The sequence below is a fragment of the Dysidea avara genome, chromosome 7, assembly GCF_963678975.1.
Source record: "Dysidea avara chromosome 7, odDysAvar1.4, whole genome shotgun sequence".
Taxonomy (NCBI): domain Eukaryota; kingdom Metazoa; phylum Porifera; class Demospongiae; order Dictyoceratida; family Dysideidae; genus Dysidea; species Dysidea avara.
In genome coordinates, this window is record NC_089278.1 from 23,498,757 (window position 1) to 23,526,569 (window position 27,813).

The following is a 27,813-nucleotide window of genomic DNA, read 5'->3' on the forward strand; positions in this document are numbered from 1 at the left end:
CACACTGCTGTGTATCTTGATATGTAATATAATACTTTTTTTGTAGAAACACTTGTTTCATTATCAAGCAATGCATACATTTCTCATGAAAGTGATCATCAAGTAACAATATCAGTGACTTCGTCTATCGTTAGCTCAACTTACTTTGTAATAGAATTACACACCAATCCATCTACTGCAACAGGTAATATTTTTATCTGTTTTATAGCTTTACCGGTAGTCAATTCTTGTCTGTGTTGCTTACATCTTAATTCTAGATGCTGATTTTAGCACTACCAGTGTTATTCCAGTAGTATTTGAACCCAACATTACTGAGGTTGTAGTGAACATCACTATTGTGGATGATATGGAACTGGAATTGACTGAAGAGTTTAGTATTGAGCTAGTAATACCAGACATTGTTCATAATATTGGAGTAAATCCTGGCTCCATTACTAGTGCAGTGGTGGAGATAGTAGATGATGATAGTAAGTTAGATTGGAATTAATAACTATGGTTATTATCGTGTATTTTTGCACTGTAGCTGTTAATGTAGAGTTCACGCAATCAGTATTTAGTGTATTCGAAAATGAGTCAGAAATGATAATTGCTTTGGAAGTCAGTCATCCTGCATTGACTGAGTTTACTGTGATTGTTGTAGCATCACCTGATACTGCTGATGGTAGGTGAAGATAATATTAGTAGTGTTAATATACTTTTGTGTTGAAATCATGTTAGATTCTGATGTTGTTCTTGAGAATAAAACACTGACATTTGGTGCAATGGATGTGCAAGCAAATGTATCTCTCAGTATTGTTAATGATGATATTTTAGAACTAGAAGAGCAGTTTTCTTTAGCTTTAATCATTTCAAATCAAAGTAAAATGATTGGAGTAGAAGAAGGAACTCTAATCTCCGCTACTGGAAAGATCTTAAATGATGATGGTAAGTGATGCAATGCTTGTTACAGCAGCAGTCATGTAGGATATAAGCACAGTAACTGGTAGGAGTAAAATCAACACAATAGTGCACATCACAGTTGCAATATATTACTGTAATGAATAAGCGGTGGAAACAGGAAGAGCATGGCCACCTACTTTCATTGGTTAGTACTTGCAGGCGAGATGCAGTCAAAAATTCTACTGAAACAGCTCAGTGATACTGACTCAATATTAACCCTAGTGTAAAGCAATACAACAAGCATGGATGTCATTCTGGGGGCGTGTCCCCAGGAAAATTTTATTTTAGAAGCTATTATACTATTTCACTGTGTTGTTAAGTAGCAAATTACAGTATTAAGAATTTTATATTACGACTGCATGACCCAGTAACCTATATCCAGGTCTGATGCTAATCTGACCTGGAGATGTGTGCTACACCCTACATGCCAAGCTTTACCATACAACCTAAATATTTTAAGGGGTAGAATTTTCACTGATTCCAAGGTTTTGAAAGAAACAGTGAAAATTTTATCCATGAAATATTTATACCAGCATATATATTACATATGGGTTTGCTTGCAAATCCGTGAATATTCTACTGTCCTCATTGCAAATATGATTCAACCTTGAAAATATTCCCCTCAAAATCTTTAGGCTATTATCCAAACTTATTGGGCCCCAGGTGCATTCAGATAATAAAAAAAGTTTAGATAAACAAAGCCCATTCATTTATATACACAGCCCTGTTCAATAGAATGCATACTTTAGACAAAATACTCTAATAGAACAGTTATTTCTATGTGTTCGGATAGTTAATTGATGGACGGATAATGAGGGACCACTTTAAATTGGTTCTGTGTTAGAGTTTTATAAGAGCAAAAGGTACAAGCAAGCTTTTTTTTCATAAATACTCTCATATGCAGAATCTGGGCATGGTTCTAACTGGGTGACTAATAGCGTCTCCATGCTGTATTTTTAATGTCCCCCCTATAAAATTGAAAGGTAGCTGCCAATGGCCAACACAATTACTTAAGAGTGTTTAAATCACAAAGTAGGATTATGATAATCTATACCACCAATATATGTGTGTTTGTTCATCCCTCAGTTATAATATATTCTGGCAGCTTATTTAGGATAATTTTCATGGTGGGAATGCATGAATATGTATGGATATGTACTAACAATAACATATGTATGTCAGGAATGATGCGAATTTACAGATTATTTCTACTTTTGTAGCAACTCTTGTTTCTTTGTCAAGTTCTACGTACATTTCTCATGAAAGTGATCATCAAGTAACAATATCAGTGACTTCATCTACTGTTAGCTCAACTGACTTTGTAATAGAATTGCATACCAATCCAATTACTGTATCAGGTATTTTAAATTATTTGTGATTAGCATTAGTCTAGGTGCATCTTTTTAACCACTTTTAGCCACAGATATTAACACTACAAGTATTATTCCAATAACATTTGAACCCAACATTACTGAGGTTGTAGTAAATATCACTATTGTGGATGATATGGAACTAGAACTGACTGAAGAGTTTAGTATTGAGCTAGTAATACCAGACAGTGTTCATAATATTGGAGTAAATCCTGGCTCCATTACTAGTGCAGTGGTGAAGATAGTGGATGATGATAGTGAGTGATGCTGTTCCAATTATACAAGCATAAGGCCACTTATTGTAAATTTTATGTTTCAGATCAGGAGTCAGCCTAAAACGATGTGGGTGGGCAGATCATTATTCATTACAATCTTGGATGCCTGACTGTTTCATTAGAGTTAGCTGAATGCTCTATTAGAGTATCTTGATCTTTTATCTTAACTTATTGAGAAGTGAAAGGGTTTATTAAAGTCCTTTCTCAGGGTTGGTCTTCAACCCACCTAGCTTTCCTTTCTCTCTGTATTCCTAGCTATGTAAGCAAGTTTGTTTATACAATCACTAAACATTTAGATAATGAAATAATGGTGAAAACTCATCATAATTAACAATTTAGGAGTGAGATGTAGTTGGGGATCTGAAACATGAAATTACCAATAAGTGGTCTAAGAAAATTAGACCACAGCAAGGTGAAATACTCAAATTTCATTGGCTACTTACAAGTATCTAAATTCTGTAGATCCTTTGTTTATGTCTCAATATATCCCTGTCTCTGGGACGATACAAAACACGGCAGTTATGTGCCTGTAACATTTGGCAACGCATAGGAGTTTATCTGGTTAGCAAGTTCTGTTACAAGGTACAGGTATAGGTGTAATGAATGCTACATATTTCGTGTCACAAGCAGCTGTGAAGGTACAACAAGCAGCAGCGAAGGTACAACAACGAGCTGTGGTCTAAATTAGTTAGACTTTGAAACACAGGGTTCCACAGAATTTAGAAAACCTCAGGCCCTGTAGTAGCACCCTTGTGCTTTACTTGTGTGCCACAACGCAGGGAATTTTGGATTTCTAAATTCAGTAGAACCCTGTGTTTTGATGTCTAACTATTATATAAGAATGTTAAGTTGGTTGGGATTATGGAAAAAAAGTAGGGAAACAAGGGAGATCACCTACACCTGCAGATATACTAGTGGACATTTAACTTGATTCATTCTATACCCACGACTGAATTAGGGATTAAATATCCACTGGTATATCTGCAGGTGTAGGTGACCTCCCCTGTTTCCCTACTTTTTGCTATGATCCGTAATCGAGTTTAAAATTCTTAATTTTTCTTTATGCTTCTATTTTGTAACATTATTGTGACTGGTGAACTTGTGCATACTGCATCAAAAGGAAGGATGGAACCAGAGGTAATGTTTTTGACTGAACGCATGCCCCAACTATCAATTACTGACTCAAAAGAACAGTGGCTATTACGCTTTGCTTTTGGCTATGTTCAGCCTGTTACTCAATGTTCCAAATGAAGAACAGTAGGAGGAGAAGCATCTCTGCAATCAATCCAGTCACTGCAGAAAATACGAACAATTCCAGTTTAAAAAAACATAGGAAAGCCATCATGCTACTGCAAATAAACACCTTAGACTGTCAGCAAAATGATATGGCACACAAAGGTAAATCCATGATGTATGCATTGTACATACTGCGATATGCCAAAAGACACCTGTTGGGCAGTAGTGATGTCAAACAGGGAAAAAATCAAGCCTGTATCCTTAGCTGTTATTGAGTCTGAAGGCATCAGACAGGCAGGCGGGTGGGTGGGCGAGCAGGCAGACATGCGGGCAGGTGGGCAGGTGGGCAGGTGGGCAGGTGGGTGGGAGGGCAGGCAGGCAAGTAGGCAGTAGAACATTCCATTGAATAATGTAACAATCTATTGGAAGCATTTAGGGTTGTACTAAAGGCACATTTTGATACCTAACCAATACTGCCAAAGTGCCAGGATGGTATTGTGAAGCTGGTTTTTTGGCGATAATTTTGAAAAGCCAAGCCTCCATGATCCCTAATACACAGTACTACTGTACTACATGATAATTATTAGTTGTGTTGGTATACTGTTCACAGTGGTTACTATGGAGTTTACACAGTCAGTATTTAGTGTATTTGAGAACAATTCACAAATGATGATTACATTGAATGTCAGTCATCCTGCATTGACTGAGTTTACTGTGATTGTTGTAGCATCACCTGATACTGCTGATGGTAGGTGAAGATAATATTAGTAGTGTTAATATACTTTTGTGTTGAAATCATGTTAGATTCTGATGTTGTTCTTGAGAATAAAACACTGACATTTGGTGCAATGGATGTGCAAGCAAATGTATCTCTCAGTATTGTTAATGATGATATTTTAGAACTAGAAGAACAGTTTTCTTTAGCTTTAATCATTTCAAATCAAAGTAAAATGATTGGAGTAGAAGAAGGAACTCTAATCTCCGCTACTGGAAAAATCTTAAATGATGATGGTAAGACTCACTGACCTAGATCCAGGTCAGATGCTAATCTTACTTGGATGTGAGCCAGTTTAATTAGAGATGTGTACATTACCATATATGCTAAATATTTTGAGGAATAACATTTTCAATGATTCTTAGGTTTTGAAAGAACAGCAAAAGAAATATTTATATATTACATGTGGGTTTGCTAGCGAATTTGTGAAATTTTTATTGCAATTGTAAATATAGTTCAACTTTGAAAATATCCCCTCAAAATATTTATGCTATTATCCAATCTCATTAAGCCTCAATTGCATTCAGATAATCAAAAAGTTTGAATAAATGAAGCCCATTCATTTAATATACAGAGCCCCGTTCAATAGAATGCACATGTTAGACAAAATACTCTAATAGAACAGTTATTTCTACTGTTCAGATAGTTAATTGATGGCTGGATAATGAAGAAACCATTGTAATTGGTTTTGTGTTAAAACAAAGAGAGTTATATAAGAGCAAGAGGTAAGTATGTAGATTCAGACTATGTATTAACCAAACAGGAACACAAAGCATTAAAATACAGGATGAGGATGCTATTAGTCATCCAGTTGGAGCCATACCCAGATTCTACATATGACAGTATTTATGGAAATAATTCTTGCTCTTCCCCTATTAGCTATCATTGAATGGTTGAAAGGTAGCTGCTAATGGCCAACACAAATAGTTAAGGGTATTTAGGATTATGATTGTCTATGCTACCAATATCCGTTTGTTTGTTCATCCCTTTTCCTGCAGTTATGCCCTGTTTAGTATATTCTGGTAGCTTGTTTGGGATAATTTTCATGGTGGGAATGACTATGTATTAACCTACATATATGATAACATATGTCAGGAATGATATAAAAATCAATTTACAGATTATTTCTACTTTTGTAGTAACACTTGTTTCTTTGTCAAGTTCTACATACATTTCTCAAGAAAATGATCATCAAGTAACAATATCAGTAACTTCATCTACTGTTAGCTCAACTGACTTTGCAATAGAATTACATACCAATCCAATTACTGCATCAGGTATTTAGGACTATATGTGATTGGCATTAGTCTAGGTGCGTCTTTTACCATTTTTAGCCACAGATATTAACACTACTAGTGTTATTCCAATAACATTTGAACCCAACATTACTGAGGTTGTAGTGAATATCACTATTGTGGATGATATGGAACTAGAACTGACTGAAGAGTTTAGTATTGAGCTAGTAATACCAGACAGTGTTCATAATATTGGAGTAAATCCTGGCTCTATTACTAGTGCAGTGGTGGAGATAGTAGATGATGATAGTAAGTTAGATTGGAATTAATAACTATGGTTATTATCGTGTATTTTTGTACTGTAGCTGTTAATGTAGAGTTCACGCAATCAGTGTTTAGTGTATTTGAAAATGAGTCAGAAATGATAATTACTTTGGAAGTCAGTCATCCTGCATTGACTGAGTTTACTGTGATTGTTGTAGCATCACCTGATATCGCTGATGGTAAAGAGTATTTTGTATTTATATTTAATGTGTGTTACTATGGTTCAGGTGAGATAAGACCTTTGTTTAAATGCTGAATCATGCTATAATTTATTCCCTTGATATTTTTTTACTCTGGTTACTGCACTATCTGCTTAGAGCCTCTCTTCAAGAGTCTCACACAATCCTTTGATTGTGGGGTTGGTTTGGTAAATGTACAAGATCTCAACTGTAATATGGCAAATTTTGGTAATTTTTTCAGTGGTTAAGTAGTAATAAAATGTCTGTAAAATGTCTGTAGGACAGAAGATTTTTTTTGGGGTTAGATTCTGTTTCTTCAAATGATTCTTTCAATTATGCCAGAGAAAGCAAGCCAGTAGTGTAGGCCAGCTGTCGTCCAGGCACCTTGATGATGAATATTCTGATTATTTGTTTGTGGATAAATAGCTGGGGATACTATGGTGACATCATGCAGTAATACAGTATATTGGACAATACAATTTATAACAACAAATAAAAATAACAAGAAATTATAATGCCATATTCCTATGATAAACAACTGTTTGGATAGCTTGCAAGTTCATAAGATGGTGTTTTATGTACACTTATCACTACAACTACAACCTTGCATCTTTTATGTAGACGTCAAGGTGTTTTAGCCTGTGCAACAGAAGTATAGCTTTAGTAGTTGAAATCAAAATACTCTAATAGAAGTATTAACTACTCTAATAGAACATGCAAAGAATTTAATTTATGCTCTGCCATTGAAAAGATCAGTGTGTGATGAAAAAATTGAAGTTTTAAATTTGACAAAACCTCCTACAGGTCACTTTGGATTGCTTTAAAAGAATATTTAAGGTTTTGTGGTAAATATTTGGTGCTGAATTTTGGTTGATATATAATTGTGTAGGTAATCACTGCCCCGAGCATTTAAGATTGTGCTTTTATGAATTTCTTAAGGTTCAGATTTTACTATTGAAAACACAACTGTGACATTTGAACCAGATGATGTTCAGGAGAACTTTTCCATAAGGATTATCGATGATGATAGTTTAGAGCTGGTTGAGGACTTTTATTTGGAATTAGTTATTCCTTTTGCAAGTAAAGCTATAGGAGTACAAAATACTAATAGTATTGCAACTGGAAGAATCTTGAGTGATGACAGTAAGTAATAAGCATTGTGATAGTTTTATGCACATATTGGAGTTAGCTGTTGTTAATACTGAGCATTTGGTAAATGTTGTATCACACAGGCATATCTGTCCAACTGTCAGCACAAAATTTTACCATTGTTGAAGGATCTAGTATTTTAATATCAGTATTAGCAGACAAACCAGCAAGGAGAGAGTTCTCAGTTTTGTTGATTCCTTTTACCATAAGCACCACAGGTGCGGCCTCTGGTATGTGTCATGTACCAGTGGTTGAATAGTGCATGAATGTGATTGCTGTATTCTAGCTGATGAGTTTGATAATAGAACACAAGTACTACAGTTTGGTCCAAATCAAACGGTGGGAAGTGTGATGATGCAAGCAAATCATGATTTGATATTAGAAAGTGATGAAGTGTTTTATGTCAGATTGGAATTAACAGAAGAAAGTGAAATTATTGGAGTTAATGTTGATGAACCAAATGTGGCAATTGTCACTATCATCAATACTAATGGTACGATCCATGCTTTACAAATGTATCATATACTGATATTGTATTTATTATATTCTACTTCAGTTGTTTTTGTGAGATTAACATCATCTGAATCTTTTGCTGTTGAAGATAGCGGAGTAATGACTGTTAGTCTTGAATGTGATCAACCAGCCAACATCAGTTTCACTGTTACTCTACAACTACCACCACAATCTGCATTAGGTATTGTTAATATATGCATGCGTGTGGATAAGCATGTATATTTTATGATTTCTAGAAACAGATTTTAAGAGAGATAATATTGATGTGGTGTTTGGCCCAAATGATACACAAGTATTTGTTAATATCACAATTGTTGATGATTCTTATCCAGAGTTTAATGAAACATTTAATATTTCAGTGATAATCCCACCTGCTATGAGACAAATAGGTGTTATGGAAGGAGACATTATTACTACAACTGGGTTTATACTGAACGATGATAGTAAGCTTCCAAAAAAGTCTTCAAGTTTGTATTTCTTGTAATTTCAGGTTTATATATCAATTTTGAACAGTCATTGTTAGTTGTGAGTGAAGGACATAAACTTGTAGTACAAATTATGGCAGATCATCCTGCTGGAACAAGTTTCTCTGTGACAATTCTTGTCAGTGCAGTAAATGCTGTAGGTATGTGTCTCAGCTTACACATGTAATCTTTTGCTATTACAATATTCTGCAGCTTCAGACTACAATTTATCACATACTAATGTAACATTTGGACCAAATGACACATCACAAAATGTGACACTGTTAGCAGTTGATGATGATATTGTGGAGTATGATGAGTTGTTAACTATGAGTATCATGATCGCTGATCAATTAATGGATATTGGAGTTCTACTAGGAGATGTTAATACGACAACTATTACTATTACTGATAATGATAGTGAGAACTAGCTACAATATATTTAGTTGATTATTATGCTATTTATCACATACAGGAGTTATAGCAAGCCTGTCACCTTCAACCATTAGAATAGTGGAAGGTAACAATTTTACAGTGACTATCAATCTTGACAGACATGCTGGTACTGAGATTGGATTGATGATTAGTCTTGTGTCTTTAAGTGCTACAGGTCAGCATGTACACCTGAATGTTGAATATATATCTGTTCAATTAGCATAACAATGACAACTAATACAGATGTAGATAGGCACTGTTAAGTGTATGGGCTATTCTAGTATGTACATATTTAAACATATTTGTCAAAGCTGTAGCAAGTGATCCAACTATATAGTCTGGTTTTGGCTAGATCACTTTCAGATATGTACTTAAATTTCATTACTTTTTATTTCTATGATCCCCAATCGAACTAAAAATTCCCAATTCCTTGTATTTGTTTGTTTACTTTTGATTATGATTAAAGAATTCGCGCATACCACATCAAAATAAAAAATGGCTCCATAACTTGCATCAGAGCATGCACCCTAATTATCAAGTGTAGTGGCCATTGCACTTCATTTTCAGCTATGCTCAGCTCATTACACAACATTACAAACTAACCAGAAACACCTCTGCGAATATTTCAGTCACTACAGAAAGTACAAATGATTACCATTGTAATGTAGTAGTCAGCAGAGGTAAGCCAAAGTGCACTACCATGAATTGATACCTTGGCACTGTCAGCAAAAGAAATTGGACACAAAGGAGGGCAAAGGTAAGTTCATGATGCATGCATTGTACATACTGTGGTAAGCCAAAAGCTACCTGTTGAGCTGAACTGAGATTGAACAGTGATTAATGTTTAGTTACGCTACCATTCACCTATTTATGTGCTCTGTTCCTTGGATCTTCATTCTTCACCTCCAGCAATCCATTGATTGAGGAGGGGGTGTGGTAAGTGCCAGGGGGCCTCATCTGCCATGGTATATGGCCTAGGCAAGGTTATGTAATTCCAGCGGGGCCAAAGTAGGAAGTACTTTTGGTTTATTGATGCTTGGGTAATGAAAGAGTTTAGAGCAGAGAAGCGTCTCTGTCCTAAACTCTTTACAATAGAGGCCATAGGTAGGTCATGATATGTATTATGTATATCGTGATCTACCCCCCCAAGCATCAAGGTTATTTATTTAGACCATGCAATGTGCAGAAATGATGATGGTGGCAACATCTAGTAATATGCAAGATAAGCTATGCTTGCAGCATACAGAAGATGATGATGATGTGCAAGCTGAGCAACGGTGACATACAAAACAAGCAGTGGCAGTGACATACATTGGTATACGGACAAGCAATGGTGACGACATACATATCAAGCAAGTGTGACAACATAAACATTGGGAAGACATAACGTACACGCAAACTAACATGCAACTAACAATCCAATGGTGTGCCCCGTACCAATTGCCTGGCAAAGTTGTGGAACAGATCCTAACCATAGAACTACAGATATATGACGAAGACACTGTATCGTGTACACATTAGAGCAAGCACTGTGTTTGAAACAATTCCTGTTGAAGATGTATAGGTTGAAGTTTCCTTTAATGACAATAAAATGGACTTTTCTTTGGGACTATTATAAGACTCAAGGGGTATGGTGTGCAAGAAGCTGGCACAACACCGTGAAACTACTATGCAAAGTTCTAACATGTACTTGGCTGCTTTTCAACATACAATTTATGATAACCATGTGTTTGTGTTGTTGTTTTTACAAAGCAACTCTTATTATTTCACATTTTACTGGAGGTGTACCAATAGAGAAATTTCTGAACCGATCCAATATAAAGCGATATACTGAGTCAGAACACCGATACTGACCCAATATAATAAACTGAGAAACTTTAACTTGCCATAAGATACACTTAGTAAGTAGTTCCAAGTCCTAACAATCACTGCCAATGGTTGATTGCCTGTGGTGGTGTGGCCTCAATTAACAGCCCGGACCGTGAGGCACCCACAAGTTTATTTTTTATTATTATTATTTAGTGCGTGCTCCCACCAAGATAAGTCCAAATCACTCCGTATTTTAATGGCTTGTAGAGATGGCTGGTTGTTTCAAGCTGTGTTTCTAGTTTATTCATCCCATGGTTCCTTTTTTTATTTTTTATAATTATTATTATTATTTTTTTTTTATAGCTCTCCACTATGATCATTTTTGTATGGTTATAACAAGGAATGTTTGCTATGCACGTATTTCTATGGCTTCTCGTAGCGTAGCACTTCTTTTCGAGGATAAAACTACTGTTTCCCCAGCTTTGTTTGCTATATAACAGAGGGTATAATGCAGCTTTACCATGGCAAAGACTATTTCGGTATATTATATTGATTTTGGCGGCTATATTGAGACCAACCGATATTGGCAAAAAATAAAATCGCCATATTGGCCACTGATACGATGTACCGGTACATCCCCACTGATTGCATGCAAATATATACAGTGTGTGTGGGGACAGTGTGCAAGATTATACTAGTACACCAATTGGTGTTATACTGTTGCTTAGCCGATGCAGCATCTTGTTTGAGGCCATTTCGCGATAGTCGTGGTGTTTGTCCTCGAAGATTCTGATTGATGCCCATCACGTGATTTCCCTGCATTTTTGTTGATTAGGTGGCGTCTGACGAACTGGCTATGGTATGAGGTGGAGCTGTAGTTACTGTTGGTATTGAGTCCAGCGGCGTTGGAGCTGTCCCAGGCGACAGTGACACCGTGCGTGGGCCAAGGTAAGCAACTTGTAGAAACGACCCTGAAGGCGGCTACTAGCATTGTAGTATCTCATCTTGTCGCGTCGTCGTCCTGTCCGGAATACTTGTTCCTTTAGGCGGCCCTTCCTCCGGCGTGACAAAGCTCTTCGCTTGCTCAATCCAGCAGTCGACCTTCCCAAGGACGACGACCCTCCCTTTCCTCAGCTGGCGAGAACTACGAGTATTCATCTTGAAGATTAAAAGCCACTGTAACTGGCAAGATTTGTTACAACAGGTATGAATTACTGCCAACGTGTTCTGCTCACTTTGTTGCGCATGCGTTGTTCTTATTAGAGCCCACTGTTGCATGCTAATATTTTGGGTATTTGCGCAGCCTACGCTTCACAACATTAACTGTGTTTAATACTTAAACTTTATAAAACTGAAGCCTGTAGTCAGCTGTTATTAAGTTAAAGTTGTGCATGTCTAAAGGCATTAGTAATTCAGTCAGTCTATCTACTAAATAATTTTAAAAAATGTCAGCAATTTATTGGAAGCATTTTGCATCACACTGAAGGCACTTTTGGGCTTAGTTATACCTAACCAATTCTGCTAAGGTGCCATGAAGGCATTGTGAGGCTGGTTTTAGGGTGATATTTTGTATAAGAATGTGACCTTGCTATGGCTCTAGTTGTTCGCTATTTGCAGGCTTTTGTGATTTGTAGCTGTGAGTGTTATAAATGTGATGTGTTACATTTCATTGTTCTGACTGTAGCTGATGACTATGAGAATGGGTCATTTATGGTGCAGTTTAAATCTAATGAAACAGTAAAAACTGTCAATGTAGCAACTATACAAGATGCTCTATTTGAACAAAATGAAATCTTTGAAGTAACTTTACAAGTGCAAGATGAATACCAGCAACTAGGCATTGATATTGATTCTAAAGCGAGTACCATTAGAGTAATAATTAACAATGATGATGGTATGTCTGTGTGTTGTATATCATTGTGTATTTAGGCATTGTTTCTTACCAACTTAGAATTGAAAATAAACTTTCTGGAGCAACTGTACACTGTCTTTGAGAATGAAACTGTGTTAAGAGTACAGTTAGAATGCAGTCAACCTCCCTATAGAGGGATTCGAGTAACACTCGAGCTCAACCCTATCAATGTAACAAGTAAAGCAGTATGATTTAATACTGAATTTCTGATCATTTGTAATAATTTCAGGAGAAGATTTAGAATTAAGGGATGTAAGTGCAAGGTTTATGATCAACCAAACTGTTACAGAAGCTACAATAACAATAAGAAATGACAACAATTTAGAAGCAATAGAACTGTTTGAATTAGACATTTCTATCTCACGAGTTATAAGAAACATTGGGGTAAATAAAGGTCCATTATCAACTGCATTAGTTAGAATTGTTAGTGATGACAGTGAGTTGTACTGAATATTTCCTTTCACATATTACTACTGTTGTATTACTAGCTGCTTCTGTACAATTTTCTGCCATGATGTTTAATGTCAGCGAAAGCAATGACCATGAACCTATCACTCTGACTGTCAACAGACTAACAAGAGTACAGTTTAGTGTTATTGTTAATGCAGTTGCCTATACTGCTACAGGTAATATGTGATAATAAAAATTACATATTTATTGTGAGAGCTACAAATTAGCATCATACCGATAAATTATTGAATATTTGATGCACATTATCATATTTTACAGGAGATGATTACCAGTTAGTTGATACACTGCTGGTCAATTTCAGTGGAGACTCACTCACTGCTAATGTCAACATACCAATAGTAGATGATCAAATATTGGAACGTCCTGAAATGTTTAGTCTTCAAATTAGCATACCACAAGAATCTGCTGACATAGGAATATTATTGGGAGACCAGGACACTGCTAATGTGACCATATTAGATAATGATGGTAAAATTGTCTCATTACTTTTATATTGTTAAACTAGATCATGTGGGTACTTTGTCATAGAGTTCTCAGTACACTTTGATGATGATGTGTACATTATTGGGGAACATCAGTTGGTACTACCAATCACAGTAATTGCTGAGAGACCAGCCTTAGTAGAATATGATGTTTTGGTCCATCCTGTGATAACTGACTCCAATGCTACAGGTTTGTAAGTCTGTGGTGGTATATGTTGAATGTTTAATTTTTGGCATACTAGTATAGTGTACTATTGTAGATTTAACAATTATTATTTTTAATATGAAGTAGGGATCCATGCCTGTTAGTACATTGGCATATTATAACACTTATTTTGCTCAATGCCTTTTCACCGAGCTATGCTGTAATACCATCATTCATCTCTTGTTTCACTGGTATACTAGTTTATTAAGTTTTTTGTTATGACACACAGCTATACATATGTGACTGTTCTATTAGGTTGACTGCTGTATTAGAGTATCTCGAGTTAGCCTCTCACCTGTTGCATTATAAATATAGCTAAACCAATAAGGAGGTGTGGTCATCACATGTTTGAGTAAATGGATTGTTATCAGGTGTGGTCTCCACTCTCAATTATTATTAATCAACCAAGACCATTAATGGGCGTGGTCTAATACTGATCACGACGTTACAGGTATCTACTGGGTGTCCAGTACCTCTTACAGTAGCGTAAGCACTTTAATAAATAATTTTGTGAAGTCTAAGTATGTTGCTCAAGGAAAGAAAGTGTTGATACAGAAAATTAACATCTCGATATGGTTTTATTGCATGAAGAAGACGACTACCTGTCTGATTGAAGATAAAAGGAAAGACATGTCACAGAGAGCACACACTCTCAAAAGGCACATGCCACTGGTTCACATTGTTGCTGGTATACCCCATAAGGAAAGTTGTTTGTCCATATTCAAACTAGTACACAGTAAGCTGTACATAGTGCTGAGTAGCTACAGTATTATACAGCATTTATCACCCACTGGCTTCTTTTAATCTTTTCTGTGCAAGTGTATGGGATGGGTGTGGACAGACATGCATTCAGAGACATGATTTTCCACACTAATTTCAAATAACCAAGGCATGTGGCCTGTGGGTCTATAATTCTATACAAGATGTGATACATACATTTTCTGGTTATCACAGGGAGTGATCTAAACACTTCAGTGCTGACAGCTCATTTTGATCCTAATGACACTAACAGTACAGTACATATCATCATTACTAATGATGCAGTGGTAGAGCCAAAGGAAGCATTCAGGATATCATTATCTCTTCCAGTTGATTCCATTGAACTTGGTGTTCTCATTGGTGACCCAGCCAATGCTGTTGTGGTGATATTTGATGATGACAGTGAGTGACTACAACTTTGAATTATCATTACTCTCTTTTGCATTCTTAGACCTTCATGTATTCTTTAGACACTTGAAGTATACAGCAGTTGAGAATTCTACAATAATGAGTGTTGAAATAGAAGCCAGTAAACCAGCTGGAATTTCATTCAATGTTTCTGTAGCACCGCTACTCTTATCTAACACTACAAATACAGGTATGCTGTATATCTGCAAAAAGTTGGAATTTTCAACTAGAGTAGGGACTAGGGTCCCGCCTATTATGCTCAAAATTTACCTATTATGCTATGCTGCACTGCTCAAAAATTTTACCTATTATGCTCAAATTATGCTCTAGCTTTGTACCTAATTTTCCATGTTTTTGCAGTTATGGGCACACAATAGGTGGCTGAAGCACATCTTTGCTCTTCAAAATGCATGTGACAGAAAAGATTGATATACTATAATAGAACAGTCATTGCCTGATTGTTCTATTAGAGTTATTGACTGTTCTATTAGAGTATATCGATCTTTTTCTGTGATCTGTATTTTAACCATCAAGGATTTCTTCCTATTATGCTGAATGCTTTCAGGCACCTATTATGCTCATAATTATGCCAGCATAATCGGCGGGTCCCTAGTAGGGACCATAGCATATTGATAAAAAATACTGAAACAAGCTGGAGTAGTGTATGATATTAAATCGCAGTAAAACAATAAGAAGTGTTATATCCCTACTGTGCTCAAGATACCATACACAGTAGGGATATATCACTTCTTATTGTTTTACTGTGATCTAATATCGTACATTACTCCAGCTTGTTTCAGTACTTTTTATCGATGTTCTATGACCCCTACTCTAGTTGAAAATTCCAATTTTTTGTGTAGTTGTTTGTTAACTTTCTTTTATAAATAAATTTCTTGTGACTGGTGAACCATGCATACCGCACCAAAAGAAAGAAATGGTACCGCACACCCCAGCTATCAATTATCAACTGAAAAGTGAAGTACCCCAATACGCTTCATTGTCAGCTATGTTCAACCTGTTACACACAGCTGAGGGGTAGGTAATGAGCCAAAATCGAAATTTCAAAGATGACTGCCCATATTTCATCTTTCAGAAGTATGACTGCCCAAATTTCATCTTTCAAGACAAATTTTAGTTCCAATTTCTCCGTAAAGTTTAGTAAATTTGAAATTAGTAAATCTGTAAATTTTTGACTCGATAAAACTCCGTAAATATTTATTACATCTTTCAATCATCAAATTTCATCTTTCAAAGTACACAATTTCAGGCAATATTTCATCTTTCAGAAATAATTTCAGAGATGATCTACGAAATTTCAGGTCGTTACCTATCCCTCGCACACAGCATTACAAATCAAGAACTGTTCAAAAAGCACCTCTGCAATCAAAGTAGCCACTATGAAAAATATGGATGATTTTAATTACGAAGGGAAGCCATCATGTAGTAGTGGGGTCTTGGTACCACATATTATTTTTTCTTCACCATTTGCGTGATTTGTCCATTGACCATTAACTCACCCGCCAACAGTCACAACATCAGTATCTACCCTGCATATACAGAAAGGGATACAGTATGGTAAGGCACAGCTAACTAAAAATGTGTAATCATAGTCAGACTAACATGTCAACAAATACTTACTTCCACTATTATGATTATTGTTAAAGTGAGCATCCAACATAGTCATTTCCAAGATGTATTCAGCATACTGCAGCAATTGATGACCAATTTTGGAGTATATTACTTGACTTCTTTTGTGGTTCTCACCTACATTGTTGACATAACAGTTTTTGTTGCTAGGAGACATATAAACTAGGAGGGACTAATGGTTATAGCATAATGGTAAACAAGTTACAACAGCAAAGGAAATTTTAATAAACTAGCAGTGATTGGATAGTTGATAGATAAAAGTAGAAGACAATTTGTAGTTTTTCCAGTCCTGATTGTTTGAGGATAAGCACATTAGCTGAAAAAAGCAAGACAGACTAAATTTCAACACAAGGTTTATGATGCAAACCCATTATGCACCTACCAATGTGTTACCCTACCACTCCCCTTGGATGTAAGTAGGGCTTTACAAGGCGAATTGACATGAAACTGCTGCTTCACTATGGGGCATTTGACAATCATTCATTAAGCACCCAAGTATTTTTTCTACACTGTCAAATCACCCACGTTGCAACTGGAGCCAATGGTGGGGATTTAACACAATAGGTTTGTCCTACCATGGGGCATTTAACATTCGGTTGTGCCCACTATAGCCCTATATATGCCCGAAGGGGGTGGGGGGTGGGGGGTTAGTAGGGAAATATGTTGATATGTGCATTATATATAATATGGTGCATCTACTGGGGTAAGTAGACTAAGCCTGTACCTTGCGGGCCTAAGCATGTTCCTCTCCTGTTTTGAAAAATAATCTTTTATTGCCTGCCCCTAACTGGAGTTTGCCTAACACCTTCAACATCACAAAAAGCTATCTAAAATGGTTAATTTAGCTTTGACCATTGGCAAACTACAACACTCAACAATTATATCAGAGTATACATAACTCTATATATCTGCCCAGTTACTATATAGTAGGGTCCATGGTTGTCTCAGATCTGCACATGTTATCATCACATCAATCGATTGATGCATATAGTAATTATGGTATACTGTATGTACGCATTGAGCTGAGCCCTCAAAAATATTAACTTATTAGTTTTGTAGTATTGACTTACTTGCTAATCATTCAAATGCCTGACACATTATTCATAGCCAAAGATTTCATCATACATTAGATGAAGCCATAAAAGTATATAGTCTTATTGCCATTCCTGAACTGTTGATGGAAGCATTTGTCTGCTCTTGACAACGGTTGGTTGAAATGTTGAGAAAAAATCTTTCATTTTAGCTGTTTTCTCACTAGGGTTCAGCTCAACTTGTTCGCGGTCTGACCCACACAGCTGCTAGAACAATCCAGCTACAAGGATCTGGCCTACAAAAGCATATACATATAATCCCAGGAAGCTACTATGGCGTGGCCCATGGGGGATTCCTGTCTAAAATTATGACGGTAGTTATATATCCGTTTACAATGACTTATACACGAACTTACTCGGAAATTCACTGGGAGAATAATAGTGTGATGCATTCAGCGCCTTCATGTTGAGTCCATTCCGAGGCATACATTCAGCTAGTCTCGCCATTCAGCAACAACTCGCAGCCGATTCGCCTCCACTTGTTACGCACACAGACTATAGTTATATCACCAATCCACTGCTTCAGGAAGAAACATTAAGATGGTAGCCTCAACTTTGTCACTATCCCTCACGGTTCTTATTTTCACGTGAACATCACGCAAAATATCATGTGAGTCCTTGAGGGAAATTTGAATGGTTTGAATGAGTTTTCTCTTAGCAAGTCACTTTTAGTAGTGCTTCTAAACACTGAACTTGAAGCTTTTGCTACTGATTTAACTAGCTAATCTCATACTGAAGCTGTTATTATGCATGCATACATGTGGTGTCTCCTATGTAATATAATAGCCAATCTTCAGTAACTGTATGCTCTCCATTCAACAAAAAGTAGTGATATCCTGTGCCAAAAACAGCCCAGCTGTAAAAAAGGCGAGGCCAAGAATGCACAAGTACATGTTCATGGAGTAACTACAACCAAAAGACATGATATCAAAATCTGGCCAAGAAAGCATTCACAGTATAGGCACTTTTGTGAATTCGTTTTCTATATGCTTCACATTATCACATCCAGCTAGCTGTACATGTGTGCTTGCAATATAAACAATACTACTGAGATGATAAAAGATATTACACTGCATTGTTACCAAAATTAATTTAACTAAAAATTTACAATTGGTTTCTACTTGGCCATCTTTTTGCACTGCATATTAAAATAAAAAGATGGCCAAGTAGAAACCAATTGTAAATTTTTAGTTAAATTAATTTTGGTAACAATGCAGTGTAATATCTTTTATCATCTCAGTAGTATTGTTTATATTGCAAGCACACATGTACAGCTAGCTGGATGTGATATTGTGAAGCATATAGAAAACGAATGCACAAAAGTGCCTATACTGTGAATGCTTTCTTGGCCAGATTTTGATATCATGTCTTTTGGTTGTAGTTACTCCATGAAAATGTACTTGCGCATTCTTGGCCTCGCCTTTTTTTACAGCTGGGCTGTTTTTAGCACAGGATATTGGTTAGGCATAGCCAAGCCCATGAATCTATTCAGAATGGCCCTAAACCCTTCCAAAAAATTTCTATGAAATTTAAAAAAAATCTATTTAACAGAATTTTATGCTGACTGACTGAGTGACTAACTGATTCCTCCAGCCAAGCATAACTTGACAATGGATAAGGTTACAGGCTTGATTTCTTCACTATTTGATGTCGCATCATCCTGAGATTTGATTTTTTGCCAACTGCAGTACATACAATACATGCATTGTGGACTTCCCTTTGTCCTCCTTTGTGTCTCAGTTCTTTTCACTGACAATGCAAGGTGTCAATTTACAATAGCATGATATGGCCTCCCTGTGACCGTGCTGACTAGCTATCATGCTTATCGCCCATATTTTTAATGGTGATTGGATTGATTACAGAAGCACTTCTCGTACTGTTCTTCATTTGTAACACTGTGTAACGGGCAGAAAATGAAATGACCACTTCACTTTTCAGTAATTTATTTGTTGGAGCTTGCGTTCAAATGAATAATTAATTTTATGGTATGCCTAGTGCCATTCTTTCTTTTTATGTGGTATGCATGAGTTCAGTAGTCATAATTATGCTATCAAAAAAGTAAACAAACAAGTAGAAGGAAAAATAGGAATACTAAGTTGGGTATGGATCAAATAAAGTAGTAAAACAAGGGAATAGCTAAAAAGTAGTGAAACAAGAAAGGTTGTCTATACTTGCAAATATGCTAATACAGTGGTGGATCCAGAGGGGGCACAGGCAGAATGTACCCCTCCCCCCTTGCCCCCAAAAGAAATTTTATACACAAGATTGCGATACTCTAATAGAGCAGTCAGTAGAATACTCTAATAGAACAGTCACCATATGTAACACTATTTTAGAATCCTCCATTGAGTATGAAAACTTGCATCTGCAGCACCAATCCATTAGCTATATGTAGCTTGCTAGGAATCCAATTCACTTGGTTCTTTGTATGTCATTCTTAAAGGACAATTTACTTTAGGCTTGTAACTGACACAATTGCCACTGATCCCTAGATGCAGCTCTTGTTCAATGTAGACCACTTAGAAAGACTTAGAAAGTATGATCTATTACTATGATTTGTGCATAAAAATACTCTACATAAAATTTTCAGTCCTGAAACATGTAAAATGACTATAGCTTTAGGAGGGCACACCCCGTATAGCTACCTACTACCCTGGTCATGGTGCACCCCCTTGTCAATCCTGGATTTGTCCCTGTAATGGAGTTTAATTCCTAATATGGTCATGCTAATAGACTGAAGTACAGGGATCAAATGTCCATCAGTATACATATTTGCAGGTATAGACAGCCTTTCTTGTTTTGCTGCTTTTTAGCTATTCCCTTGTTTCACTACTTTTTTTCTTTGATTCCAACTTATAATTTCTAATATTTCCTTATGTGCTTGTAAGTGCACTCCAAACATTTGTAGCATACAGTACACATAGCACATGCTACAATAGCATAAAATACAATTAATAATTGTCACAAGATTTAAAAAATTTCATAATGGAAATAAAAAGCACAGTTTACTTTTTTGTACCATTTTAAGTTTCAACATGGTCGTATCATTATTTAGTGGTTAGAGCAAGCAGTGGAGATATAGATATCTACCAGATGCCACTTGCTTTATTTGGATCAACTGATACACGTGCCATTGTCAATGTAGCAATTGTTGATGATAATGTTTCTGAAGATCAAGAAGTTTTTCAGCTTGTACTAATTATTTCTCCATCTTTGCAAGAAATTGGCATAGCAAAGGGAACTCCCAGTGTTGCCGATGCATTAATAGTTGATGATGATGGTAATTGTGTAGTTTTTTGTATACTAAACATATTTAAACAATATAAGTGTGTCTGTAGTCAAACTTTAGCATTAAGTTATGAATTTAGTATATGAAGTGGTTACATGTTTGTAAGCATAACTGAATATTCACACACTGCAATTAAAAACTCCTAATATAGACTATCTCATGTGTTACCTTGCATTATGGTAAAACGTTGTTATTCATTTGTGTAGTGCTGAGTATCAGATTTGATCTAGCATTTCAAAATGTCTCAGAAGGAGATGTAGTAACTATTTCGCTAGTAGCAGATCATTTTGCTGAATTCCAGCTGTCATTCATCATGCAAATCACTCCTGTCACTGCCTCCAGTAAGAATTGTGATTTACTTGCATTCAGCACAGAATGTTGCAATATGAATTGTATAGGTGAAGACTATTACCACAATGATACTGTGGAAATTACATTACTACCGGGTCAACAAGTAGGTCAAACAGACATTGTCACAGTGGATGATGAAGTAGTGGAATTTGATAAATCGTTAACTGTGAGGATTGGACACATAATAGTGTCACAAGGCATAGATGTACAAATTGAAAGACCAAATTCTTCATTCATAGAGATTATTGACAATGATGGTAATATTAAGAATTTATTGCTAAATGCTGCTATCTGTTGTGTTGTACAGAAACACAAGTTAACCTGCTGGTAGAAGATTATAGTGTTGTTGAAGGAGATGATCTCATGATAACTATTGAATTAAGTAACCAGTTAGATTTTAATGAAATTGTACATATCATAACATCGCTATCGAATAGCTCAAAATCAGGTTATTGCTGTATATAGTAAATGTATAGTGTAACTAAAGTTTCACTTTTTAGCTTCATTTGATGATTACAGTCCTATTCTAATGGAAGTGTTTCTTTTTCCGGGGATCACAAACACAACAGTTGCACTTGCTACCAATGATGATGACGAGCTAGAATCTGTTGAGCTGTTTGATGTTTCCCTTGTTGTACCACTCAACGTGAGCAACTTACGTATTCTGCCAGGAAATGCTACAACAGTTTCATTGAATATTGTGGATAATGATGGTAAGTTAATCATTCTGCAAGGATGTGGTGGGTGTGGGGAGGTCAGTGGCTTCTCATAGGAGTATAAAATGAAGCAAAAAGACAGTTGCAATTCAGAGGTCTAATTTGGACCCTTCTTGCACTCAAATCACTCCCAAATGAAGGAGAACACAACTGGCAAGTTCTTTGAGGTTTCCCAGCTTACTACACACCATTCCAACAAAGCCATGGCCATTGAATGGTGTCAAACCATTATTCAAGGCTTTTTTGGAGTTTGCTGCAGAAACCAGACTCACCAGCTCTAAAGAAAGATACAATGGAAAACGATAGTGTATTAGGCCAGCAATCAAAATGTGGGTTTGATTTGTTTGAAATCTGGTTACATATATGCATGCCCCAACTATCACTTATTGCTGAAAAGTGAAGTGCCATACGCTTCATTCTCAGCCATGTCCAGCCCATTATATACAGCATTGCAGATGAAGATCAGTACAAGAAACACTTCTTTAATCAAACCAGTTACTATGGAAAATACGGATGATTTTTGTTATAAAATGTGATAGTCAGCAGAGAGGAAGACACATGCGCTACTGCAAATTAACACCTTGCACTGTCAATGAAAAGGAATGCGATGCAAAAGAGGACAAGATAAGTCCAGGGTGCATGCATTGTATGTACTGCGTTATACCAAAAGGGACCAGTCGGGCTGAAATGATGTTTATAAGCGAAAAATCAGGCCCATAGCTTAGCGATTGTCAATTTACACTTGTCTGAAGGCATCAGGTAGTTAGCTAATCAGTCAATCAGTAGAAAATTCTACTAAAAATTAAAATTCCATAGCAGCTTGTTGGAAGCTTTTTTGAACATGCTGTAAACACTTTTGGGCTTGCTTATACCTCACTAACACTGCAAAGATACCATGAAGGTATTGTGAGGCTGGTTTTGGGGTGATACTTTTGGCCAGAAAAGCCCAAACTTTCACGATATCTAATATACAGTACTATGACAATACACAGCTGTTGTTAATAAATATTAGCTATAGCATCATTGCAGCCACTTGTTGGCTGCCATTTTTGATTTCACAACTTTTTCACACCCAGGCAATTGCAGGCTGCACCCCTTTTCACAGCTTGACTGTTTTTGTGAGGATTTCATTTCTTTTTATACTCTATGTGGCCCCACCCACATTTCTTCTGATCTACAGACATTATTGAAGACAGAAGTTGTATTTGTATTAACATTTTGGTAATATTATTGTAATACTCTAATAGAGCACACATTTTTGAGGAATTCTAATAGAACACTTTACATTGATAGATCTCACACCAATTTTTGCATTATAGCTGTCACCTTGGTAGGGTAAGCCACATAGCAAGTTTGGTTAAATTCGCTCCAGCCTTTCATGACATATGAGCAGCAAAATTTTCAATTTTTCTCTTTGTTTTTTCTTCTTAAGGGGGCCTACGGGGGCCTAGATTATTGTTTTTTGCACACTTTGCATACCTTGTTATAAAGTGCAAAAATGTATAATTTGGTACAGATAAAGAGCATATTCATGCACTAAGTTTGCAAGGAATCTAATAAGTTTCCACAGTACTAGTTTATTTATGTAAGAAAAGATTAAACTCCTGTCACGGCTACCAGTGTAAATCTTGTATGGGAATAGATTGAAATTTAATGTGTACATAGGCTAGCTACGTATGTATCATGGCAGTGCCTTTTGATGGTTAGAAAAATGAAGAAGTAATAGCTTTATAGTTACAAAACAAAAATCAAACAAATGTAAATCATGGGGTTTAGTTATCAAATGGAACAGTCACTGTGGGGTACGAAAAAGTGTATGAAAATATTGAAAGAAAAACATACCAGAATTCAAACCAGGGACCTCCATACTGATCACTCAAATCATTAACCACTGAAATCTACATAATAGTTAGACTTGAAACACAGTGTCCTATGGAATTTAGTAACTTGAAGGCCCTGTGTTGTGGCACCCAAGTGAAGCAAAGGTGCTACTACAGGGCCTGAGGGTTTGTAAGTTCCATGGATCCCTGTGTTATGAAGTCTAATTTATTTAGACTACAGTTGTTTGTGACATGATGTTTATTAGTATAAACAAGCCCAGTGTATGTCTTTAGTTAGTAAGGCATTTGTTATCCAGTTAAACAGCTATGTGTTGCCAAATTTACAGGTGTATGTACCACTCTGCGTGGGAAGTTCAAAGGCACCGCCAGTGCCATAATTTGTATATTGCACTGCTGCAGACCGCAGCGACTGCATTATAACTTATAACGCACTGGTTGCGGTTTTGTAGACCACAACGAGTGCATTATAAGTTATAATGCACCGACCGCAGTGCAATATACAGATATTGCACTGGCTGCGGTTTTGTGCAGCATAGCACAAGTGCCGGTGGCGATGACCACTACGACACCTCACCTAATAGGTAGAAAGACACTTCACAAATCACTCGAATTCTTTTATAGCCTGACATGTAAAGGTCGATTGTGGGCCATAACGTCGCCAATGCGTATAATGTTTACAAGCAGCCAATGGCGATCGATAAAGCCAACACGGGTGGCCACAACTCTAGTCTACATATATATATATAAACGTACTTATACACCTTACTAGTCTGGTGCCATCTTAGCCCAGATTAAACTGTAGTCCACTTCGACAATGACTCAATAAAACAAATATATTCTAAATAATACTAACCTTTACGTCCGATTGTGGTAACCAGTTTTGTCATGCCACCAGATTCGAGTTTAGCCAGTGTGAATAGTAAGAATTAGACTAGTATCGTTTAGTAGTTAGGTTTTGTTTACTTAAACCGTCTATTTAGCTGCTTTTTTTCGCTCGAGAGAATCACTATGGCGATTAGTCTGGCACTTAGTCTATATGGCGATTGAGTGATCACGCTGGCATGCTGAGCACTACATGATGAGAGTCAAACAGCGAATGCAGGTTAGTGATATAACGCATAGCGTACTAGCTTTCAATATCTCAGGTGGCTGCAGGGGGAACGTCATCGCAACGTCCGGCTTGGTTACCCACAATCGATGTTAGAAACCTGGCCTTTATAAGTGTTACAGCTGTCTTGTGAGACTCTCCGCACCTATTAGGTGAGTGGTACATAACAGTTATACAACATGCACTCGTGCTCTGCCTGTATAAACGCACTTGCCTTCGGGCCTAACGGCCCTCAGGCTTGTGCGTTTATATCAGGCAGAGCACTCGTGGCCATTGTATAACTATATAAAAATTGCTGCATATTGTATTGCCCTAGAGACAGGGATCTATTGAGAAGAAAACAAGGTTTAGATACCTATTGAAATTGGGTATTTTATCTTGCTGTTGTCTACTTAATAGTAACAGTTTGTAATTCATGGAGCTATGCAAGCATGAAAATTGCATTTACTTTCTTTCTGTCAATATACACATGGTGTGATGTGCCTCTTTTCCTGACTGCATGACACACTACCATGTGTCTTGATGTTAAAATATATTATATAAATTATATACAAACTGCTACTGAAAATGGAGGGAATTTTTACTCCTTAACTTTTTCCATTTGGAGAAGTTTACTTTGCATTAAAATAATGCACTGGTGTTGCACTGCTTTGTATGTTGATATGTGATACTTTATTGTAGAAACATTTGTTTCATTATCGAGCAATACATACAGTTCTCATGAAAGTGATCATCAAGTAACAATATCGGTGACTTCGTCAACCATTAGCTCAACTTACTTTGTAATAGAATTACACACCAATCCATCTACTGCAACAGGTAATGATGTCTTTGTTTTTAACTTTGTAATCAACTCTTGTCTGTGTTGCTTATATCTTAATTCTAGATGCTGATTTTAACACTACCAGTGTTATTCCAGTAATATTTGAACCCAACATTACTGAGGTTGTAGTGAATATCACTATTGTGAATGATATGGAACTGGAACTGACTGAAGAGTTTAGTATTGAGCTAGTAATACCAGGCAGTGTTCATAATATTGGAGTAAATCCTGGCTCCATTACTAGTGCAGTGGTGAAAATTGTGGATGATGATAGTGAGTGATATTGGAATTAATAACTATAGTTATTATTGTGTTTTTGCACTGTAGCCGTTAATGTAGAGTTCACGCAATCAGTGTTTAGTGTATTCGAAAATGAGTCAGAAATGATACTTACTTTGAAAGTCAGTCGTCCTGCATTGACTGAGTTTACTGTGATTGTTGTAGCATCACCCGATACTGCTGATGGTAGGTGAAGATAATATTAGTAGTGTTAATATTCTTTTGTGTTGAAATTATGTGTTAGGTTCTGATGCTGTTCTTGAGAGTAAATCACTGGCATTTGGACCAATGGATATGCAAACAAAGATATCTCTCAGTATTGTTAATGATGATATTTTAGAACTAGAAGAGCAGTTTTCTTTAGCTTTAATCATTTCAAATCAAAGTAAAATGATTGGAGTAGAAGAAGGAACTCTAATCTCCGCTACTGGAAAAATCTTAAATGATGATGGTAAGTGATGCAATGCTTGCTACAGCAGCAGTCATGTAGGATATAAGCAAAGTAACTGGTAGGAGTAAAATCAACACAATAGTGCACATCACAGTTTACAATATATTGCTGTAATGAATAAGCGGTGGAAACAGGAAGAGCATGGCCACCTACTTATATTTGTCATGTTTACAGATAAATATCCTAATAGAGCAGTCAAGAATTCTACTAGAGCAGTTGCAATATCAAGACACTTGGTAGTGTGTTGTGCGGCCAAGAAAGTTGGGGCACGACACTGCGAGTATATTGACAGGAAAAAAAGCAGTATTTCACACATACAGGGTACATAGCTCCATGACCCCTTCTCCAAAGCACATCACTTTTGTATATAGCTGTCTGCCAGGTAGGGTAGACCACACAGCAAATTTGATTAAATTGGCACTAGCCATTTGCAAGATATGGGCATTCAAAGTTTTGATTTATGTAATTTCTTAATTTTTTTAAGCTGTAGGAGACTACAGGGGCTTCAATTTATTTTTGCACACTTTGCAAAAATTTATACAAAACACAAACGTACGTGTAGCTTGATTGGGACAAATGAAGAGCATATAAAGGTGAATTCACGTACGAAATTTGCTATGAATTTGATGAATACCCAAAAAATTATGAGCATTTAATCACGTAAAAAAGACCAAACTTCTGTCACAGCTACAGGGTAAACCGAGTATCATAATGGGAAATTGGTGTGTACATAGGCTGATCATTTTAGCAGTGCCTTTTGATGGTTTGAATAGCAATAGAGTTAAAGTTATCCACACAAAAACAGCCAAGCTGTGAAAAATGGTGCGGCCTTAAAAGCCTGGGTGAAAAAGGTTGTGAAATCAAAGGTGGTGGACAAGAAATAGCTGCAATGATGTTAATGCTAATAAATTTTAATAATGCATACAGCCATGATTAAAAAAAAAAATTAGCATTAACATCATTGCAGCCATTTCTTGTCTGCCAGCTTTGATTTCACAACTTTTTTCACCCAGGCTTTTTAAGGCCGCACCATTTTTTCACAGATTAGCTGTTTTTGTGTGGATTTCAGTTCTTTTTGTACTTTATAAGGCCTCCAAAACCAGCCTATGGCTGACTTTGAGATTTACTCACATTTCTTCTTTTCTATGCAGATACAATGATGATTATTGAAGACAGACTTATAAATGCATGATTTAATTCAATATTATTGTAATACTCTAATAGAGTGCACATTTTTTTGAGGACTTCTAATAGAACATACATAGAATGTTCTAGAA

The 27,813-nt window shown here is 36.4% G+C and overlaps 1 protein-coding gene and 1 long non-coding RNA gene across 2 annotated transcripts in view; one reads left to right on the forward strand and one right to left on the reverse strand.

The window, feature by feature from the left end:
• The window catches only part of LOC136261601 (adhesion G-protein coupled receptor V1-like), an 86,262-nt gene that overhangs the window by 28,809 nt on the left and 29,640 nt on the right, over positions 1 to 27,813 (forward strand). The window contains exons 44-79 of the mRNA XM_066055629.1: positions 47 to 184; positions 258 to 467; positions 524 to 661; positions 718 to 924; positions 2,160 to 2,297; positions 2,357 to 2,566; positions 4,431 to 4,568; positions 4,625 to 4,831; positions 5,735 to 5,872; positions 5,930 to 6,139; positions 6,196 to 6,333; positions 7,273 to 7,476; positions 7,566 to 7,712; positions 7,769 to 7,975; positions 8,039 to 8,176; positions 8,232 to 8,438; positions 8,486 to 8,620; positions 8,673 to 8,879; positions 8,935 to 9,069; positions 12,388 to 12,597; positions 12,655 to 12,792; positions 12,845 to 13,051; positions 13,104 to 13,241; positions 13,345 to 13,554; positions 13,615 to 13,758; positions 14,728 to 14,934; positions 14,984 to 15,130; positions 20,734 to 20,958; positions 21,174 to 21,308; positions 21,366 to 21,575; positions 21,626 to 21,766; positions 21,819 to 22,031; positions 25,665 to 25,802; positions 25,870 to 26,079; positions 26,134 to 26,271; positions 26,330 to 26,536. Of these exons, the coding sequence (XP_065911701.1) occupies positions 47 to 184; positions 258 to 467; positions 524 to 661; positions 718 to 924; positions 2,160 to 2,297; positions 2,357 to 2,566; positions 4,431 to 4,568; positions 4,625 to 4,831; positions 5,735 to 5,872; positions 5,930 to 6,139; positions 6,196 to 6,333; positions 7,273 to 7,476; positions 7,566 to 7,712; positions 7,769 to 7,975; positions 8,039 to 8,176; positions 8,232 to 8,438; positions 8,486 to 8,620; positions 8,673 to 8,879; positions 8,935 to 9,069; positions 12,388 to 12,597; positions 12,655 to 12,792; positions 12,845 to 13,051; positions 13,104 to 13,241; positions 13,345 to 13,554; positions 13,615 to 13,758; positions 14,728 to 14,934; positions 14,984 to 15,130; positions 20,734 to 20,958; positions 21,174 to 21,308; positions 21,366 to 21,575; positions 21,626 to 21,766; positions 21,819 to 22,031; positions 25,665 to 25,802; positions 25,870 to 26,079; positions 26,134 to 26,271; positions 26,330 to 26,536 (6,270 nt within the window). The remainder of the gene's footprint in view (positions 1 to 46; positions 185 to 257; positions 468 to 523; positions 662 to 717; positions 925 to 2,159; positions 2,298 to 2,356; positions 2,567 to 4,430; positions 4,569 to 4,624; positions 4,832 to 5,734; positions 5,873 to 5,929; positions 6,140 to 6,195; positions 6,334 to 7,272; positions 7,477 to 7,565; positions 7,713 to 7,768; positions 7,976 to 8,038; positions 8,177 to 8,231; positions 8,439 to 8,485; positions 8,621 to 8,672; positions 8,880 to 8,934; positions 9,070 to 12,387; positions 12,598 to 12,654; positions 12,793 to 12,844; positions 13,052 to 13,103; positions 13,242 to 13,344; positions 13,555 to 13,614; positions 13,759 to 14,727; positions 14,935 to 14,983; positions 15,131 to 20,733; positions 20,959 to 21,173; positions 21,309 to 21,365; positions 21,576 to 21,625; positions 21,767 to 21,818; positions 22,032 to 25,664; positions 25,803 to 25,869; positions 26,080 to 26,133; positions 26,272 to 26,329; positions 26,537 to 27,813) is intronic.
• Positions 16,375 to 18,137, reverse strand: LOC136262070 (uncharacterized). Its single transcript, XR_010704094.1, has 3 exons — positions 18,035 to 18,137; positions 16,579 to 16,704; positions 16,375 to 16,487 (listed from the first exon to the last, which is right to left on the reverse strand). It is a non-coding gene; the product is annotated as an uncharacterized lncRNA (long non-coding RNA).